General features: G+C 35.8%; 2 protein-coding genes across 3 annotated transcripts; one reads left to right on the top strand and one right to left on the bottom strand.

Annotated features, from left to right (window-relative positions):
- Window positions 1-6,166: 6,166 nt before the first annotated feature.
- smn1 (survival of motor neuron 1, telomeric) lies at window positions 6,167-13,974 on the bottom strand. The gene is made up of 9 exons (XM_088629088.1): window positions 13,817-13,974; window positions 13,017-13,088; window positions 12,646-12,771; window positions 11,527-11,724; window positions 9,928-10,083; window positions 8,729-8,800; window positions 8,399-8,509; window positions 7,130-7,218; window positions 6,167-6,276 (listed from the first exon to the last, which is right to left on the bottom strand). Exons 1-8 carry the CDS (start codon window positions 13,862-13,864, stop codon window positions 7,162-7,164), a joined length of 840 nt encoding a protein of 279 aa, XP_088485214.1. The 5' UTR covers window positions 13,865-13,974; the 3' UTR covers window positions 6,167-6,276; window positions 7,130-7,161.
- A 38-nt stretch (window positions 13,975-14,012) lies between these two features.
- Window positions 14,013-17,391, top strand: hspb11 (heat shock protein, alpha-crystallin-related, b11). 2 transcript variants are annotated; one of them, XM_088629090.1, is made up of 5 exons: window positions 14,013-14,252; window positions 14,427-14,530; window positions 14,784-14,852; window positions 15,443-15,486; window positions 16,573-17,391. In XM_088629090.1, the coding sequence occupies exons 1-5, from the start codon at window positions 14,161-14,163 to the stop codon at window positions 16,681-16,683; spliced, it is 420 nt and encodes a 139-aa protein (XP_088485216.1). In that variant the 5' UTR covers window positions 14,013-14,160; the 3' UTR covers window positions 16,684-17,391. The 2 variants fall into 2 exon arrangements, with proteins under 2 accessions (XP_088485216.1, XP_088485215.1); XM_088629089.1 differs by having other exon boundaries at window positions 14,424-14,530.
- The last annotated feature ends 1,737 nt before the right edge of the window (window positions 17,392-19,128 follow it).

Here is a 19,128-nt window from a genome sequence, read left to right as displayed (position 1 = left end):
GAAAAATATAAATTTAGCTTTTCCCATTGGCAGAAATGGATTTGACTGACTGGTCTCACTGCTAAAACAAATGTTGGCACAGTATGGCACTCCTCAGTATTCCCTCCTTTGACATCAGTAGTATTTCAACATTATTCATATGGAGCTTCCTACTGCTTGGACCTATAGTTCCATGGTGGAGGTTTGAAGAACTGCAGCTGATGTGATCAAATCATGTTTCCGTCAAACTCTCCCATTCTTGCTTATGAATCATGTGGTTGGAAAATTGGAGAGCTTTATCATTACTGGCAGAGGTTAGGAGTGGGGGAAATGTTGTGGTATGCTGTTATGTTCCAATTTTATTTTATTTTAGACAAGGTCCAACTAATGAAAAACAGCTGACAAAAACTGTGACGTTCTCCTTTTTTGACGAGAGAAATAAAAGTGGAAGGCTCCACTGCTGTGATTTTACCTCCATTCCTGGGCTAATATGTGACCTGGGTGGTGTCGATTTAAAAATCTCAAACTATTATCGCTCTGATTGACTCCTTCACCTTTAACATAAAAGCTAACAGAGAAGAACAAACACCACACAGCCTCAACAGTAGTTCACCAATGTGAGCATGGTGGCAGATCATGTACTAAAAAAAGGACAGATGGATGACAATTATTAGTATTGTTGTGGTTGATTTAGCCAGAAACAAAACGGGTGTCAGTGTTTTATACAATAAACCAACTGTAGGCCAGACAGCTTCATTCAGACAACATAAGTGATACAACAAGTAATTATTATGAAGGTGAAAGGTAACAATTCATGATATCTAAAAGCTTGTTAAAAAGTGAAACATCAAAACACATTGTATTATTAGCACAAGACTTTCATTTAATTTGTAACTAAAAAAATTGCCCAATAGTTTAACTTAATTCAGCTTATATTTACTGAACTTTGCTCTATCAGCATATTTGATAGTTGGACATTTATTTAAGGTTTAGTTCTTAGTAAAACACTACTACTTTGTTGACACTTTGATTTATGACCTAGATGAAAAAAAGCAAAAACAAATCCATTTAAAAGCCCTAAATAATAGTATTGTCTTGTTTTGTAGGTCTTTTCCTTACTTACTGTATATACATTTGCTTTTTAATGTTCTCAGTTCTCATGTTCTCAGTTTAAAGTGCACTACCATGTACTTTCCATTTGGTACCTCTTGTTTTTTCAGGTCCTATTTCTGAAGAAATCCAATGAGTTGACTTTCAAGTGCTTGGATCATGTTTCTGCATAATCTTTTTTGTTCGATACTAAAAAGCGTGTTAATGTCAGGTATTCTTTTATGTCCCATTCCAGAGCATCTTTATCTGTTTTGTAATGTGTCTAAAACACATTGAACAGAATACTCTACATAAGGTCTTACTATTGTATTAGACAATTTGAATGCAACACCTGTTGCTTTAAAGTCTACACATTTAATTTATATAGTAATATTTTGTAATATTGGCTTTTATTTGCTTCCCCACTTTATCTGCAATGGGGAAATTACAGTATATATCAAGATGAACACTCTTTTTTCAGTATCAGTGTTTCCCATTTTGTATCTATAGTTTTATGTTTTTGCTACTTGCATGCAACATTAAATTGTCATCTGTCAAGTGATTACCCAGTCTTGCATTTTATCAAAAACATTTCTGCATTCCATTTACTATTTCTACAGTGTTCACTAATCTTATTTTGCTACTGTGTATAGACTTGACCAGTTTTCCGCACTATACCAGAATGTGGATCTGAAGAGCAGTGGACCTCCTACAGATCTCTGTGGTACTCCATGAATTACACCAACCCCATTTTGACCCTTTTGATTTATTTTGATTCACCAGAGGTCTACTCCAGCAACATTCAATTTTAGACTGCCCACACTCCAGCCCCTCTAAGAACAACACTGGCACCTCCTTGTGAAAATTTAACATGCACATTTTCTATTTAAAAATAGACTCAGAATCTTAAAAAAGAGCAATACACAGAATAACTGTGTCCCTTTCTGCACCTGTCATATAAAAAGCAAAAGGCACTTTGGAAAAAGGTTGTGGAACATGCTCAAACCAAAATGCCTTTAGCTGCATCTAGGAGAAAGCTAAAGGGGACACTTTATTACAGACCATTGTCAATGATCAATCTGAACAAATATCTCCCACAGTCAGAGTTTTCTGAACAGCTTACAGAGAGGCCAAAAGTCATAAGCCAGATTATGGTCACTGACACTGTGTTGCAGGCCAAGAGTGGACACAACACCACTCCCTAAACTGAGGCAAACTCCATTGAAACAAAAAAATGTTCTCCTCCTACTACACTATCTGGGTGGGTTTCAAGGGAGGTGATGCCTCTTTTGTAATATATTTACTGCAAGAAGCCCAGTTTTGTGTACAGTATATGTTATGAGGAGATCATACAGTTAGAAATTCTACTGCTGATAGATTTTTAGATTGAAATAATAGAGGAGGCCTAACAGCATTATGGTAATTGAAATCACTGCGAAATTCTTCTTTATGTGAGCTTGCCAACACGTTCTCTAAAGTGGTTGCCTGAAAGTGTCACGGTGAAGCACTTCGGTACCTTCTTTGCTCCTCATACATCCCTTCTCATGGAGCTTAGGCACCTCATGGTTTACAAATTAAGCACTGAGGAACTTTATCAAAAGCCTTCAGAAAACATAAATATGCAGTATCGTCTGCTCTGTGTGTGCACTATCATTTGGAATGCCTCATAGGCAGTTATGGGTGAGAAGAAGTTATAAAACCTTTTAGTCATACTTTCAAGATTGAGTTTATAGCTGGAGGATTTTATGCTTACTGTAGAAAGCAGTAATGTTCATACTGCATTTCATATAAGACGATACCAAGCTGGGACTAAAGAAAGGGGAGAATGAACTACTGTATGCGTGATTCCTGCAGATTTGAAAAAGACTATTTATGAGAATACAGACATATCAATGTTTTGGAGACTACCAGCTATAGTAATGCCCCACTTACAAGTGCTGGCCAGGCTGTGAAGCAATGACCAGAATCTGGGATGGAATTTGATTTCCTCATTTGGGCACAGCTGCTTAACAGATTTTATAGCTCTCTAGTCTCTGTTCTGATGCATACTGGAGACCAAAAAGCCTCATGGCCCCACTGCCTCTGCACTCGCTCAGAATGTATTTATTATGTCTTAATTATACTTCTGTGGTGTTGGAGTCATTAATGCACAATTAAACACTCAAGGTGTGTACAGCAGTTGAAAAGTAATTAATCATTATTTATAATGTCTGTGACACCTTGAGGAAACCTATCTGAAGAAATTGCATATGCTATTTATTGACTTCTTTTGGGGAAGTCTAATGTCTATATTTGAAAAAGACCTATTGTCCCATTTTTCCAGTGAATTGAACTCTTTGATTTGAAAGGATACACACAAATCAGCAATATTGAATTAAGTGTAGGCAGATAACCCTTTACTTTAGGTTCATGTTAGCACAAGTGAGCAAAGTCTGCGTCCTTGTTTGTTTAGCCTGTGGATGAGTTTTATGATGGTGCACAGTTTCTTTTCTCTGCTGTTCTCAATATAATCTTGAAAATGTTGGGTTTACATAAATACCAAAATACTTCTCACATGAACAGAATAATTTGCGTTTTGCCACCTTGTACGTGTTGTAAGTGCATCTGTTCATTAAATATCATCTACCAGGCATTAACCCAATCCTGGGTTAAGTCTTTTTAAATTTCTTTATCTCAAAATTAAAGTAGAAACCAGAGCTTGAGGAAGCTGCTTATTAGAAAATAATTCGGTGTTTATGTAAAACACATAGATTTAGTCTTTTAAATACTATGGAGATGGAAGTAAGAAGGCAAAAATATTAGAATAGTCAGGATTCAAATCGATGGACGCTGTGTTAAAAACTGTAAAATGCACTAGTAAGACCTTTCAAGAAAAGCTTTCAGAAAAATCATGTCTAATTCAGTTTCAGGTTTATTATGTCCTGCACTGCCTCCTTGAGCTCAGTCATGGATAAAGGCACTTTCAGTATAGCTAGTTCTGTAGGAGGACTGAAGAAAATGTTATGTGGTGTAGTCTCAGAGATAATAAATGATTGCCATTAAAAACTGTCAAAAACAATTCTGTCAAAAAACTTTGAAATGTCTGAACAGTACATAACATTCTTTTCTATAATTTCTATTATCATTACCACATAAAAGTGGGATACTGAACATACACTCGATTTCCATTTTGTTTTCCTAAAATGAGATTTATGCACTTGTGAAGAAATTACAGGAGAATTAGCATTAAGAAAGAGTTTGACTATTGTTACATATAATGTCAGTGGAGCTAACCAAACCACAGTTAAAAATAAAGGATTCTTCCAATTACAATAGCTTGAAAATACTTGCTGTCTCATTTTGCAGATAAAATGCCATTGTTTGCTTGTAACCTTCTATTTGAGTACAGAAACTATTACAAAATGTGGTGTGCTGCTCTTATAGTGACAAACAGTACATAGTTTCTCTGTGCTTTTTATCAGAGGAAAAAGAGCTTGGGAGTATGATTTAATCTGCCAAATGTATCCAAAGGAAAGTGAATATCTCCATTCTGAATAATTTGCAAGATCCATTTGGAAAAGAAATTCACACAGTGATGTATGGGAACATTCATATATAAAATATTAAGAAAACAGAAAACTGTTTTCTAAAATATATTTTTAACTTGGAAAGTAGTTCATCTTGAGATCTTGCCTAAAAAATAACATTAAAAAATACAGCTACAGAGGTAAATTTCTCCTGGTTCAAAATAAATAAAAAATAACCCACAATATATTCCAGTACTCTGAATATATTTCCTTATACATCATAGTCCAGAACATATTTTATTATTAAGATGCATTTAATGAAATATACTAACCAATTGAGCGAGCACATACGACTCCATAAGCTTTGGTTTCAACATTCTGTCATCACTAGTGTATCTGAAAAGTAATGTCTTTAAAACATTTTCTGACTGAAAACTGATTTTGTTTATAACAATCATTAGTAGTTACTCATGTATATTCACATGTATGTGCATGTACATTTAACCAAAACAGAGTGAAGTAACAAGAGCTCCAACCAGGATTTGAACATATAGCTTTCTTGTTACAAATACAGAGCGATTACCACTAACACCTATTCCACTACCTCCTGCTAGACTTGTGCCTAGTGTTCCAGAATACTGAAAAGAGGTTCAAAATGTTTTCAAAATTGCTTTGTATGAGCTCTACCAGGTAGAACTGTATACAAGATTTATACCTGCAGAGATGTAAATTAGTGCTAATTAAAGGTAACACATAACTTTAAAAAATATTTATCCTAGAACGTGTTCATATTCCACTTAACAGAAATAAATCAAAGCAAGAGATGAGTAGAACAGGTTCTTGTCTTTCTGAGCAAACGAGGAAAAACTATAAGCCCATGTGTCTTCCCAATCCGAGATTCTGAAATACGAGGCTCGTTTCCTTTATTCGTGAATTAATTTTTGTTGAGCTACTGAGCCATATGCCTAATATACAGTAGCTTATCCTGAGGTTACAATCTACATTTTAGATCTAAAAATCATTAACAAGATATTTGTAGGGCTGGCTGATTTGTGATTCTGTTCTGGCCAGGATTTGCTGGTAAACAAATTGCAGCAGTTCATATCAAGACTTACTTACTTTCCATTCAGGACTGCAAGTCCAACAAAATCCCGGTTATTCATCCCACACAAGAGAAATGAACCTCTCTGCATCAGAAATAGTTTCTCTGTCTTCACAAGTATTCTAACAATGGGGAACTACTTTTTAATAGGCTACTTCATCAACTTAAGGCCAAAGTTAAGATCTAGTGATCATAGCGTAGAGCTATGAACAATACAGTATACATAAAAATACAGCCTGCTCAATTGTCACACTGTTTATGACATTTAAATTCCAATACGTAAATAAAAACATTAATAATTTTGTTTTTTATACACATCCAGTTCTTGCTTTTACATGACATTACTTGCTGCTACATGATCTACCCAGAGAAATGACAGTTGCAGATTCTCCTAGGTTGTAGCAAAGAAAAGCCCTAAAACAGACAGAACCTTGTATGGTTAGGCTCCTCATTTCTTAACATTTCCCCCCCATACACATAAGCACAAACATTGTTTTTTCATTTTTCTTTTATTTACAACAAATACAAACTCCATGGTTAAAAAAAATGGTAGCGGCAGTTGCTGAAGGTTTCACTGCTCTCCCTGGGAGAGATGTCCACCTAGAAAAAAAGATACAGGTTTAAAATGGCAGCCATGCCTTGAACAGCTCAAGAATAGAAAGAACATGCCCAAATTAAAAAAATGAAGACAACAGAAATATAAAAACATAATGTGTGTACAAAGACATTAAAACAAACAGGTAAACATTATTTTCTTTTTTTTTAATTTTACTTGGATAAACAAGTTTCTCAAAAAAATATTTAAATGGCAGGGCAATTTCCACAGTCAGTCAACTTAGAAAGGAGTATACACTGCAGACTGCTGATTTGCACAAAAATCTAATTAAAGAACTGATCAAAAACGTCTGACAGTGTATCTGCAGTTACTTATTAATCCACACATGTAAAGGATCTCTATATTATGCAATTGTTTGCAAACAATTTCTGGGTCACACAAAAATGTGTGGTGAAGTGGACATTCTGGCCTCAGCACACCAATTGCCTTGTATCAATAGTGGCATTTAGGTTCAGTAATGATTAGTGCACATTTTCCAAAGATTTTTTGTACCCAGTCACAGACGCAGTCATTTGAACACTGTCATAACATGTACAACTGCATTTCTGCAAAGTGTTATACAGCATGTTTCGAATAAACAGTTGAAAACGATGAGTTTTGTATGTTTGGGTAATGTAAGTGAAGTGAAACTGATCAATTGGGCATATGCTTTTGGGCAACCAAAATCACTTGGTGTCCTGTTAATGAGTTAGCACACACAGCATTTAAATTTAAAATAACCTAGAAATGTTCATTAAACATAAAATAAATAATTTTCATGAAACAGATTTGGCTTAAGTTCATAAGCATTCAGAATGAAAAACATCTTATTTACAAGAAAATTCCAAAAATACTCACATATTTTCTGGCAAAGACCAGACCCGCACTGCTCATTTGTGCTGGGACTTATTTCCTGAAGCAGAATCCCTTTGGCTCTGCTTCAGTCCCTGTGGGACACAACATAATTTTCTTTTGCTCAAAGCAAACAACCTTTGATGCATTATGATCCTCTATACATATTTTACATCAGAACAGGAAAAAGAAAAGATTCATTCTATCTCTATTAAGAGAATCTTTTTCCGGGTCAAACCAGGAACGTAATATGACAGTTTAAAACCATTCTTTCAAAAACACACAACAGAAAGGAGTGAGTTTCTGGGTCAGAAGCCTTTCCATGTACGTGTAGTGCAGAGAACTTATTATTTTACTCCCACTATATACACATGCAAAATTGTATATATTGTAGTATACTGTATATCATTGCTGGTATGGTATGACTTCATATAGCCCTGGACATCTTTGCAGCTCTTGAAACTATATTTCAAAATAAAAAGAACCTCTAAATTATTTTCAGCAGTGAACGTCTAAAAAGCCAGCATCTGATTTTGAAACACTGGATAACACCTCATCTCCTTTAATATGTGCAATGCATTGTGGCATTATATCTCAGAGCTGAGTTGCTAAGAAAGTCTAGGTTTTGAAAAGGAAGGGGAGGCCTGTGGTGCTTGCACTGTGATGTGCCATATGCATATTAAGACTGAAGACAGAACCAAATGTGAAGAAAAATGATCGAAATTGAAGTGGGATTGGGATAGCTTCAAACAGAAGAAAACAAAGATGACAATAGGGGATTTCAGACTGAATTGACCAAGTGTTTCACATTTATATTAAGCTCTGCTGGGCTCCCTTAATGCCTTATTTCAAATGAGAAATTCACTCACAAAAAATCCACATTAATAGGCATTTTCTGAAAAACCTACTTCTGCTGTAAAAAATATGCATTGGAGATGACAGGAAAAAAGCTGTGAAGGAGCAGTGCAAAAATGAAAAAAGTATGAACACATTTAATAAATTAGTGAAATCAGCCAGTTGCATAACGTTAGATAGTTTTGTGGCCACTCAAGATTGTGAAACTGAGAAAACTGTCCTCAGATGGTGAATATATACTGTATTAGAGCAGCTGTACCGTGAAAACTGAGAATGTATCAGGATGCTTATGCTGAAAATGATGAATGATGAATACGCATTAGCTCGGTCTGAACCAAAATAAATGTTGTCTATATGTGCTTACTGTATGTGACAGGTAGAAGAAGATTATATCTACTGTTGCCGTTTAGTGGTACGTACTAGATAATAGCCCGTGTGGTATCCGCTCATGTACCATGCGATTAGCATGCTGCCCAAGGCTTCATAATCTTCTGTGAAGTCTGGACCCAATGGAGGTGGAGGGGGGATCAGCTGGAAGAAAATATAATATCAGAGAACACATTCTGATAGAACTGTTGAAAATCACTAAATACTAAAGACTAATATATATGGAAAAACACACCTGTCTTATTATATAAGAAAGTCATAATCCAAAATCTGATGAGATATAAAAAGACTACCAGATTCAATTCAATGTGTTCTTGTTTCACTCTCTGTATGTTTACTGTAGGGAAATGACCAAATACTCACCGGAGGTCCACCTGGAATTAATGGAGGCCAGCCAGGGAAGGCAGCACCAGGTCCATCAATTCTTGGTTCAGCCTGCAACCAAATACTAGCTGTTACAAGTTTTGGATGCTTCACACACCCCTCTATGTAATTATGCACTGACTTTAGTTTTCTGTGTCCTGTGGCTTTAGATACATTTTCTATTGAAAAAATATTTTCACATTTATCAACATTGTTAAAAGGCAGGAATACACACAGACATTTAAAAATTACCAACAAACCAGAAACTCTTTAAATATGACACACAATGACTTAATGTCAATCTGAAAACTGCTTCAGTCAGATCCACTGACTTCATCTGCCGCTAAGGTGAAAAGGAGCTTCACGCATTCACATTTAAGCATCAAATGCCCCACATATTTCATATTTTGATGCATTCGTAATGACCTACAAATAATAGTTTTTGACAAATCCTTTTGAACAATATATCCCCCAATGCCAACCATCCATTTTGATTTAGGAACTGTTAAAACACTTGTACCAGACAACATGCCCTTGTCCCCTGATGGACATTCGGGATATTTGCTTGTTTTCACATTGTAAGACCACTGCACAATACACAGAGCTACGGTGTCAGACATTACATTCGTATTTCTTACTAATAATACTGTAAGCTCACAGAACTCCCGCTGTGCAACAGTCCAAGGAAATATTTGAAATAAGACATGAAGTACAGTTTTGTTTATAATTGGCGCTGCAGCAGCCGAGCTGTCCTCTTAATGTCCTTGAATCACTTTGATTTCCGAGACAATTAAGTGTCACAAATTTGACCCATCTCAGGACTGCAGGGTTCAGTGGTTTTTCTCAGAGCATGCTACCGCAAGTGTAAACTCTCAGGGGTTTCACTGTGTAGCGGAGCCCGTTTGGGCACGGTGACGTCATCGCCCTCCCAGCGCATAGCAGGGACCTCAGCCGCATGGGCTGAGGGAGGTCTCCTTTAGCTCATTCGGCTGGTTCCTTGTTGCATTATGCCGGAGACCCAGGTTTGCGCCCACGTGTTGCGGGACGAACCGGCGGTGTGGAGCAGCAAGGGCACGAGCCCACGCGGAACCACGACAGTCACAACTGTGCAATTTAAATTTATACTACAGCAAATGTGAGCTTTTCTTCCACTGTTTGTTTTACAGAACGTCATATAACAAATGTCAGACTGCACTTACCATGCCAAACCCTGGCATTGGCGGTGGGGGAGGGGGAAAACCACGATTCCACAGAGGGGGTCCTGGAGGAGATCTGGCTTTGGGCTTAGCCTGACTGGGCAGGTGCGGGGTGGACGACCTGTCACTATCATCAGTTGAAAACTCAGGATCATTCTCCTGGAACCAAATTTAAAAAAAAGTTTATTGTGCAACTGAAGTGAATTTTGCTACACATAAAGCATGAACACAAACTAATTTCAGGGTCAAATAAGAACAATAACAACAACAACAACAATAATAATAATGTCTATTACTGTTCTAGTCTGTTACCTTTAAAAGTGGCTTTTCAAAGCATTTCACAGTAAGAAAAACGAGAGGAAACAGCAGAATTACACAATTGCAAAAATGGGTTTGGAATAGAGTTAAGAAACCAAAGGGATGGACACAGAACCAATTAAATAAAAGTCCTTCTAAAGAGAAGGCCCCGTCATCCATAGCATGTACACTGGCTTGGGGGACAAACAGGGGACCAGAATTAAATGAACAAGATTGCAAGCAGACTGATAGTAAGTCAGCCAGGAACTTAAGTGCCTAGCCATGTAGAGCCCTATAGGTGAGCCTGAGGATTTGGAAGTTGAAACAAAAGCTGACAGGAAGCCAGTGCAAGGATTCCATGATAGGAGTAATGTGACCTGCATGAGACCTGGTCAGGGTTATGTCTGAAGTTTGTTCAGTGTGGATAAATACCCTAGTGAGTAGGACAGTAATCAACTTAAGAGAAGACAAAAGTGTTGACTAGCTTCTCAGCTACAGCTAGTGACAAGATATTTCTGTGGTGGAAGAATGAAGTTTTTATAACATCATGTATGGATCAAATACCACCCCCAAGTTCTTCAACAGATTGAAATTCAAGTACAGTGCCATCCACAGATAGGGTTACTGCATTCGCTTTACATAGTTGATGGTAGCTAATAGTTTAAATTAAGACATTTTTCAGTCAGACAGTTTTTATGTCAGAGATGCAATTAAATAGTGCAGAGACAGCCACCTCGGTGTTAAGTTTATTGTGGACATAGATTTGAGAATCATTATAGTGGAAATTGTCATTTAGACCATGCGATCTTAATAACCAAGTGGGAGCATACAAATGCTGAATAGTTTGAACTCAGTATTATGAGCTCAACTAAAAAACTGAAACCCCCAAGAGAGATAAAGTTTTGGTGATCAGTAAGGCAATAGGTAAACCATTTAAGAGCAATGTCAGAAACTCTAAACACAATCTGAAGATGAGAAGGTAAGATGTCATGATTAACAGTGTCAAAAGCAGCACTGAGGCCATGGAGAATAAGGATAGAAAGAGAACCAGGATCATAAGCTGTAAGAAGATGATTAGTGACTTTAAGCAGAGCAGTTGCTGTGCAATTGTCTGAAACCAGATTCAAACAGATTATTTGCAATGAGATGGTTATTTAACTGAATTGTAACTGCATGATCCAAAATGTCTGCAAGTATTTCAACACACAGGCTCTAAAGCAAATTAGGTTAAACATCATGGAAAAAATATTCAATTGCAACTCTCCCTATTTCATATTACAGTTCAGGTCATATCAAATTTTATACCTGGGCAGCATTTCCCATTTCAACCTCTTCCTCAGAATTCTGAGACTGAAGGTCCAATAGGCTTTGCTCCTCCTCATTCCCATAATCAGTGTAAACAACAATACAAGTGCCTTTCTCATGGTCTACAGATTTAATAGTAGCTGGATAGGCAATGCCATCTTCTGACCAAACAGCACTGCAGGAATCCCCAATCTTCCACTGCAAAAACAAATAGTAGTAGTTAGGAACATCAAATAAAAATAAAAAATGAAAAAATAAAAATGCTGATTTTTAGTTTATTTGCTTAATTCGCCACAACATACATGGAACTGTAAAGACATTACTTTAAGAAGATAAATCTCTAGGTAAATTAATTTTTTTTAAAAAAAATAAGAGAACGGCAGTCCCAATTTCTCAGACTGGTTATTAAATTCAGGTAAAAAAACTGATGGTATACAAAAAATGACAAATTATTGAATTAATAACTGTGTTAAGCACGTGTCAAGCAAACATCGTGAGCTTTGTGTAGTCGCCATGTTGTTGCAAACCCCTGGTCTTGTCACGGGTGAGAAAGGGAGTTCCCAGGAATTGCGACATTAAACACCCCTTCCTGCTCACTAGCCACTGCAACGACTAATATAATGCGACGTACTGTACAAATGAATAAGTACAAATCATACAGAAGACATTTCATCGCAGAAATGTTCCAATGTGATCTGCATGCAGAGTTAACAAGTAGTATGTTGGCAAAACTGCGAAACAAGAGCAACATTTCTACTGGATTAAAAGAGACGTGTAGGCTGTGCATACTTGGAAATTCAGTCTAGTTTGTGATGTAAATTGGAGGTTTTACAAGTTACTGTGTATTTTTGAATTTTATTGTGGTTTGAAAGGCACTCATCAAAGTTAGCTCTCTTTTAAGTGGTGACCCATGAGTTCAAGGTAACACCCTTTGTCTCTGGTATAGCCCATCTAGAACCTTTGTCTGTCATAACCTATTAATAAGACACTAATTTCTAAAACATGTGGAAGTAGTGGAAAGTAAAGAATTTATTTATATTGCAACAATGTCTAATTTAGGACTGTTTTTGACAGCATTATCAGCGTGACAATTTCTTAAAATATTAACATTGCAGATACCTCCTTGTCTGGGATAGCGTTGTTTTTCTTTCGGCTTTTGCTCTTCTTGTTGCTTTTACGCTTCCTTCCAGCTGGTGATTTTCCTTTTTTAGGTAACTCAGTGTTATCCTCACTCTTCAAGGCATTCTACACACAGACATGAATACTAAGATTTATAGAAAGAAGGACAGAAAACAAGCTAGATTCCCATGCTTTACTTGAAAACCCAACAGTGGACATGTAACAAAAAAGAGAAATAACTACAAGGTTAAAAATAAAACAAGGCCGATAAAAAAACACTTAAAAACTACATTGCATTTAAGGAAATCTAAACCTTCAGACACAAGTGGGTGCCGTCACATAACACTAACTGCACGTTTTTTGTAAATCACCTTAAAGGATGCCACAGCCTTGTCATATGCCTTTATTAACGCCGTATCATCCCAGATATCAGAATCATCACTCTGAAAAAGAAAGAGAAATAATTATACCTTGTGCAGTTTCCAGTACTTCCTTTTAGGAAGTCAAGATTAACAGCGACAGAGTTAAATGTATTATTACAAAAAAGGGCACGAAATAACCAAGTGTATCACACCAGATATGTTCTTGGCCTCTCATATATTAGAAAAAAAACGTACTTAATGGTTTAAGTACACATTACAGAACCTAACAGTAAATGTATATACTCGTTTAGATTACCTTACTAGACAAAGAACAAACCGAATTCGTTTACATAAGGGATGGAGACTTCACTAATGTCTGTCTACAAGAAACTTAACAGATCTTCGAGAGATGACAGCATCCAACTGGCTGCCTTAAATTTTAAGTGTGCAGCTTTAATGAAAATATACTGAAATGCAAAAAAAAACTTTTAAAAATGTATTTGCTTTGCGGTGGCGTGCTGGAACTTCGCCTTATAAAAATCTACATTGCGTTTTAAAATTTTCAGACGAGGGTGACGAATTTCAAAAACGAATGACATACGTACGACAGTCAGCGAGGACACAAAATCGCTAAAACAAGTCACTATAACATACAAATCACTACTATAAACAAACAAACATTCTAGCTTATTCTAAGCTTGCCACCACATTTCAGCTTTAAACCCGGACTAGGCCTCTAGTTCCATAACTACTTGATAATATAATGAAAGAAAAAAAGATAAATAACCAATGGAATCGAATAAACTTACTTGTCCAGTGCCTCGTGCAAATAGTACTTCTTTATATCCATTTGCCATGAATAAACACACGTTTAAACACAGACCTGCAGACAACAATTTAGAAACACCGTGAATTCACTTCGGGCGACAGTTGTTTTAAAATGATGTCATAGACCTGCGACAAACACTGGCTGCTCACGCCTGGGAAGCTTTGCGTCAGTTTTCCCCTTGACAACCAGGGTGAAGAGTAGTCAGTCCAATTGTAGGCAATTAATTATAATTTGCCGCCTCCCAAAAAATCGTGCTAAATCGCATTGTGCGTTATTTGTATTTTAAAATATTTAATATATATATATTGCTTTTATTTAATAAATATGATAGATGCAGCATTAAGCTCTTCGGGAGCTCAGGTTGTTTTAGCAACTTCAAGCGATGAAAATTATCCACCCGAAAATATCATCGATGGGTAAGTATCTTCAATCAGATAACTAAATTATGAATTTAATATTGCTTCATCGTTGCTCTTTCAGTGTTGAGTGAACTCACGTGACATTCCGTGTGAAACTTTTTTTGTGATTTAAATGTATAGGTGATGATGTTTTTTTTTTTTCTTTTTGTTTCAATCTCGTTTATTTAGAAGCACAGAAACATTTTGGATTTCTACGGGAATGTTTCCACAGGAGTTCATCATCCGGTTCTCCGGCACACAGAAAATCAGACTGGTCACTATTCAGAGTTACAACGGTAAGGCACGGTTTAATAATCGCTGCTGCAGTACTTTCTAAATAGAAAGTGCTTTCAACATCAAATTTAAAATTCAAAGCTATGTTCACAGATCAGTTAGATGTTTGTATATCTTTACATACGTAGACGTAATTTTCTATTTAGATATGGAATTAATCTATGTTGAGGTGTATTGTCAGTGAATATTTTTAAGTTTTTTTTTAAAAAACTGGAACCTGCTTTTACATTCTAAGTGATTTTATTTTTTGTGCAGTGAAGAATCTGAAAATTCAGAAAAGTACATTTAGCGATGCAACAGATTTTGAAGGCATCACAGACAAAGGTAAGCTGAAGATAATTTTATCAGATAATTTTAGAAAAATATTTTGCCTATCCAAACAAAATGTATGCTGATGGGATTTAAACCATTTTTATATGAGTTTTGTTATCATTTTAGAATCAAGATATAAATATATATTCTATTCTGTTTATTCTCCCCATGAATTTCAAATAATACAGATGTCATATCTGAGCTAAGAATGTACAACATGGTTAACATTAAAAATAAAACCGTGATTTGTTTCTGTTAAACATGGTAGTTGAAAAGTTTTTAGGTTAGTAAGTCCTGAATTATGATATAGCCATAGAGAGTCACACCAGTGATGAAAAGGTTTTCCTGTTTACAATCAAACCAGATCACATGTATAATATTCCATTTGGAGAACTGTTGACTATATTGTACCTGTTCAAATTGTAGGCATTTTTAAATTAGTAAAAGGACTTAAACTTTTAACACCATAATCAAGTTACTTAATGGTATATATTATTATTAATAAAAGCATTTTTATAGATTTAAGTTAAAATGCTAATACTAGTATTTAACAATAGTTTAACCCCATGTGTTTATTTTTTATTTTATTTTTTTCTTGTCAGAATTTGAGCACACAGAAGGACAACTTCAATCTAATGATTTTGCTGTAAGTAAAACATTTTGCCTTAGAATTTTGGTTTCATTAAAAAGTTTTGAATGAGGCCGTATGTTGATTTGGCTTGATTGGTGTTTAGTACAGTAGGTTATGAATGCAAGGGCTTTATCAAATTGCTTTTTGAAGTATCCTAGTGAACCATCTTTAACATTTAACGGTGAACGGTTTGTTCACTGAGTAAAATAACACCTTCATTTTATGTTCTGAATTCACTAACGCTTTCATTTGTGTTCTCTGGCCTTGTTTCCATTTACATACAGGTAGGTACAGTATGTGAGTTATGGTATCAGTCTTAGTTATTTACAGATTTATGCATGCAGTGTCTGACTCAAATATCCACAAGGTACTGCTTATTCCATGCTGGGGAAATTGAATTGAAAACCCTCTAATCAGCAATGTAGAGCCCTAACCACTTCTCCACACTACTGCCTGAAACTGGTACTCAAGCTGCTTCTTGTTTACCTGAACTGAGACACAAGAGAGCTTCAAATATTTTTATTTGGCTTAAAATTGAATTTCTTTAAACACTATTATTTATGTATAACACTATTTATTTTCTTATCCAAAGGGTAATTTGGCAACTAAAAGTGTCACAGCCTGTGATCTTCTTGATAGTGTTGTGCAAAACTGTATTATACTTTTTTGACCATATTAAGAGTTCAGTGCTGAAATACACAGTGTTCTAAATACAGTTAAACAAGTGCATAATCCATTTTTTTGCTACACTTCATTTGATTTCAGTATTTTTGGCAGTATATTGCAGTATTCTGCTGGCTTTCTTTATTGATTCCACAAATTGTTTACAAATGTTAATAATCTAATTACTTATATAGGTTTTTTTTAATAAATGTATTTTTATAACCTTCTTATGTATCTAGAACACATAAATATCTTAAATATTTTTTAGTTAATTTTTTGTGTATTTGTATCTGCCATTTAATACTGCAGTTTAGATTCCCTGACAAGTATTACAGTATTTGCCGTCAAGTTGGGTATAACCTGTTTAACTCAAGTTGAATTTCAAAAACAAATTATTTGTTGAAAAGTTAAATATGTTTTACATTTTTTACTTCACAGCTCAACGGCACAAGAGCAACTCACCTTCGATTCATCATCACTTCTGGATTTGACCATTTTGTTTCAGTTCACAGAGTAATGGTTGAAGGATCAAGTGAAAGCAACCTGTGAGATCTTCTGTTTTGACATTATATGTTTAAGACGAGCTGAATGCACCGAAGGGAGTTATATATTTCTATACACTACATATAAATTATTTTAAAATGGTTGTTCTATCATGTAGGGTGAATTTGAAAATTGGTATTTACGGTTCATCCATTTTGTACCATGATGAATTAACTTGTATATTTCGTAGAATTCTGTTTATTTTTATTTACTTTGGAAGAAGAAGACTGCTGTCTGCTAAAACAGATTTTTTTTAACCATCAGTTAAAGTAGCTATCGTTATTCCATTTATTCATAATTGCAACAATTCTGCTTCACTTTTCTCCGTTCTATACAGTATATTTTCAGGAAGTGCTTTTTTGTAACGTTATTATTTTTGACAAATATATATTTTTTTACACCTCAACACTAAAGTATCTAATCCCTTATCCTAGCTGCAAATTTAAAGTGAGTTTTTTAAAAGGTCTTCAGATGTGCAGGAATTAACTTTTATCATTCTGAAATGTGCGGGATATATGAGATCATTTCCAACAGTGAAATGAGTTTTTTGGAACACGTTTATAAAAATATGAATTGCATTGCAGTAGCCATCAATTTCCATTCTAAAGATATATGTTACAGTGATGATAACTGTGAGATGGCAAATGGGTTAAATATAGCTAATAGCATGATGTATTTTATGATTTTGTAACAATAAAAAGTATATTATGATCAGAGTTTTACAACATTCTAATTCTGTTTCAGTTTGAGATCTACTGATCAGCCAGAGTTCCTCACGTTTATTGTAAAAGTTTCCTTTACCTGACTTCTCAGAATTTCAGTAGTTTACAAATACTGGTAAAGCAAAACTGTCACATTCTTACTATATTTCTCAGTTACACAGTTGATCTGTCTTCATGCTAATCAAGTATAAGCACCCTACCATTGTTATGATTTCTTACAGTTACAGGTTGTTTCTTGTAAATAAATCAAATTTCAGTAATCAGTAATGTAAACTTAAATTGTGTTTCCTACATCAGAATTTTTTCAGTTGAACTTAACATCATCTTGGCAGAACAAGCCTTCTGATATTTACTGCAAATTCAGAATAGTTTCTTATCAATTAATTACATTAATCAATAATCCAATGTCCACTTACTCTTTGTATAATACAGTACAGGCTGTAAGTATTTGGATGGTGACACAATTTGTGTTGTTTTGGCTCTGTATTCCAGCACATTGGATTTCAAATGAAACAATGACTATGAGGTTAAAGTGCAGAATATCAGCTTTAATTCGAGGGCATTTACCGTCTATATTGCGTGAACCTTATAGGAATCACAGCCCTTTTTATACATAGTCCCCCTATTTGAGGGGACCAAAAGTAATTGGACACATTAACATAATCTTAAATAAAATTGTCGTGTTTAGTACTTGGTTGCAAATCTTTTGTAATCGACTGCCTGAAGACTGCGACCCATAAACCACCAGATGCTGGGTACCTTCCCTGGTGATGCTCTACAAGGCCTGTAATGCAGCCTTCAGTCTGGTCTTCAGTAAGTGAATCGCATGCTCAATGGGATTCGGGTCAGGTGATTGACTTGGCCAGTCAAGAACATTCCACTTTTTGGCCCTGAAAAACTCTGTGCATGCTTTAGCAGTATGTTTGGGGTCATTGTCCTGCTGCAAGGGGAAGTGCCGTCCAATAAGCTTTGAGGCATTTGGTTGGATCTGAGCAGATAAGATGCTTCTGTACGCTTCAGAATTCATCCTGCTGCTGCCGTCGGCAGTCACATTATCAATAAAGACAAGTGAGCCAGTTCCACTGGCAGCCATTCATGCCCAAGCCATGATGCTACCTCCACAGATGACGTGGTATGCTGTGGATCATAAGCAGTTCCTTTTTTTCTCCACAATTTCCTCTTTCCATCACTCTGGTACAGGCTAATCTTCGTGGCATCTGTCCAGAAGACTTTGTGCAAAAACTCTACAGGCTTATGTACTTTTTAGCAAACTGTAACCCGGCGTTTTTGCTCTGGAAGCTTACCAGTGGTTTGCATCTTGTGGTGAACCCTATGAGGTCATGCTGGTGTATGGTAGTCTTTCACACATCTATGCCTACATCCTGTAGAGTTCGTGATCTGTTCAACAGTCGAAAAGGGGTTTTTCTTCACGATTGAAAGTATTCTTCGGTCATCCACTACTGTGGTCTTCCGTGGTCGTTTGCTATTGCTAAGCTCACCAGTGCGTTCTTGCTTCTTAATGTACCAAACAGTTGAGCAAATCAAGCTATGGCTCTAAACTATAGCACCAAACAAAACACCAAGGACAAAGAGTATCAAGTTGTTGATACGCTGATGTTTAAAAGAACTAGTTGATGGTCATCAAAATTTCTTCTATTTAAATAACTCGAGGCAGTTTAGGGATCCACACAAATCAAACAAACTTTTCTGCCCAAGTCTACCTACATAC

Source organism: Lepisosteus platostomus, chromosome 4 (assembly GCF_059453375.1).
Source record: "Lepisosteus platostomus isolate fLepPlt1 chromosome 4, fLepPlt1.hap1, whole genome shotgun sequence".
In the NCBI taxonomy this organism is placed as follows: Eukaryota; Metazoa; Chordata; class Actinopteri; order Semionotiformes; family Lepisosteidae; genus Lepisosteus; species Lepisosteus platostomus.
The sequence above is the reverse complement of the archived record's forward strand: the minus strand, read 5'-3'. Positions and strand labels throughout refer to the sequence as shown.

What these genes read in the sequence shown, in the direction of transcription:
- hspb11 (XM_088629089.1), top strand. Translation starts at nt 14,161, where the DNA reads ATGATAGATGCAGCATTAAGCTCTTCGGGAGCTCAGGTTGTTTTAGCA. An exon ending in CCCGAAAATATCATCGATGG is followed by an intron (nt 14,253 to 14,423) that starts GTAAGTATCTTC and finishes TCGTTTATTTAG; the next exon opens with AAGCACAGAAACATTTTGGA. An exon ending in TGAAGGCATCACAGACAAAG is followed by an intron (nt 14,853 to 15,442) that starts GTAAGCTGAAGA and finishes TTTTCTTGTCAG; the next exon opens with AATTTGAGCACACAGAAGGA.
- smn1 (XM_088629088.1), bottom strand. Translation starts at nt 13,864, where the DNA reads ATGGCAAATGGATATAAAGAAGTACTATTTGCACGAGGCACTGGACAA. An exon ending in CAATGCCAGGGTTTGGCATG is followed by an intron (nt 8,801 to 9,927) that starts GTAAGTGCAGTC and finishes ATTTGGTTGCAG; the next exon opens with GCTGAACCAAGAATTGATGG. An exon ending in ACCACACGGGCTATTATCTA is followed by an intron (nt 7,219 to 8,398) that starts GTACGTACCACT and finishes TGTGTCCCACAG; the next exon opens with GGACTGAAGCAGAGCCAAAG.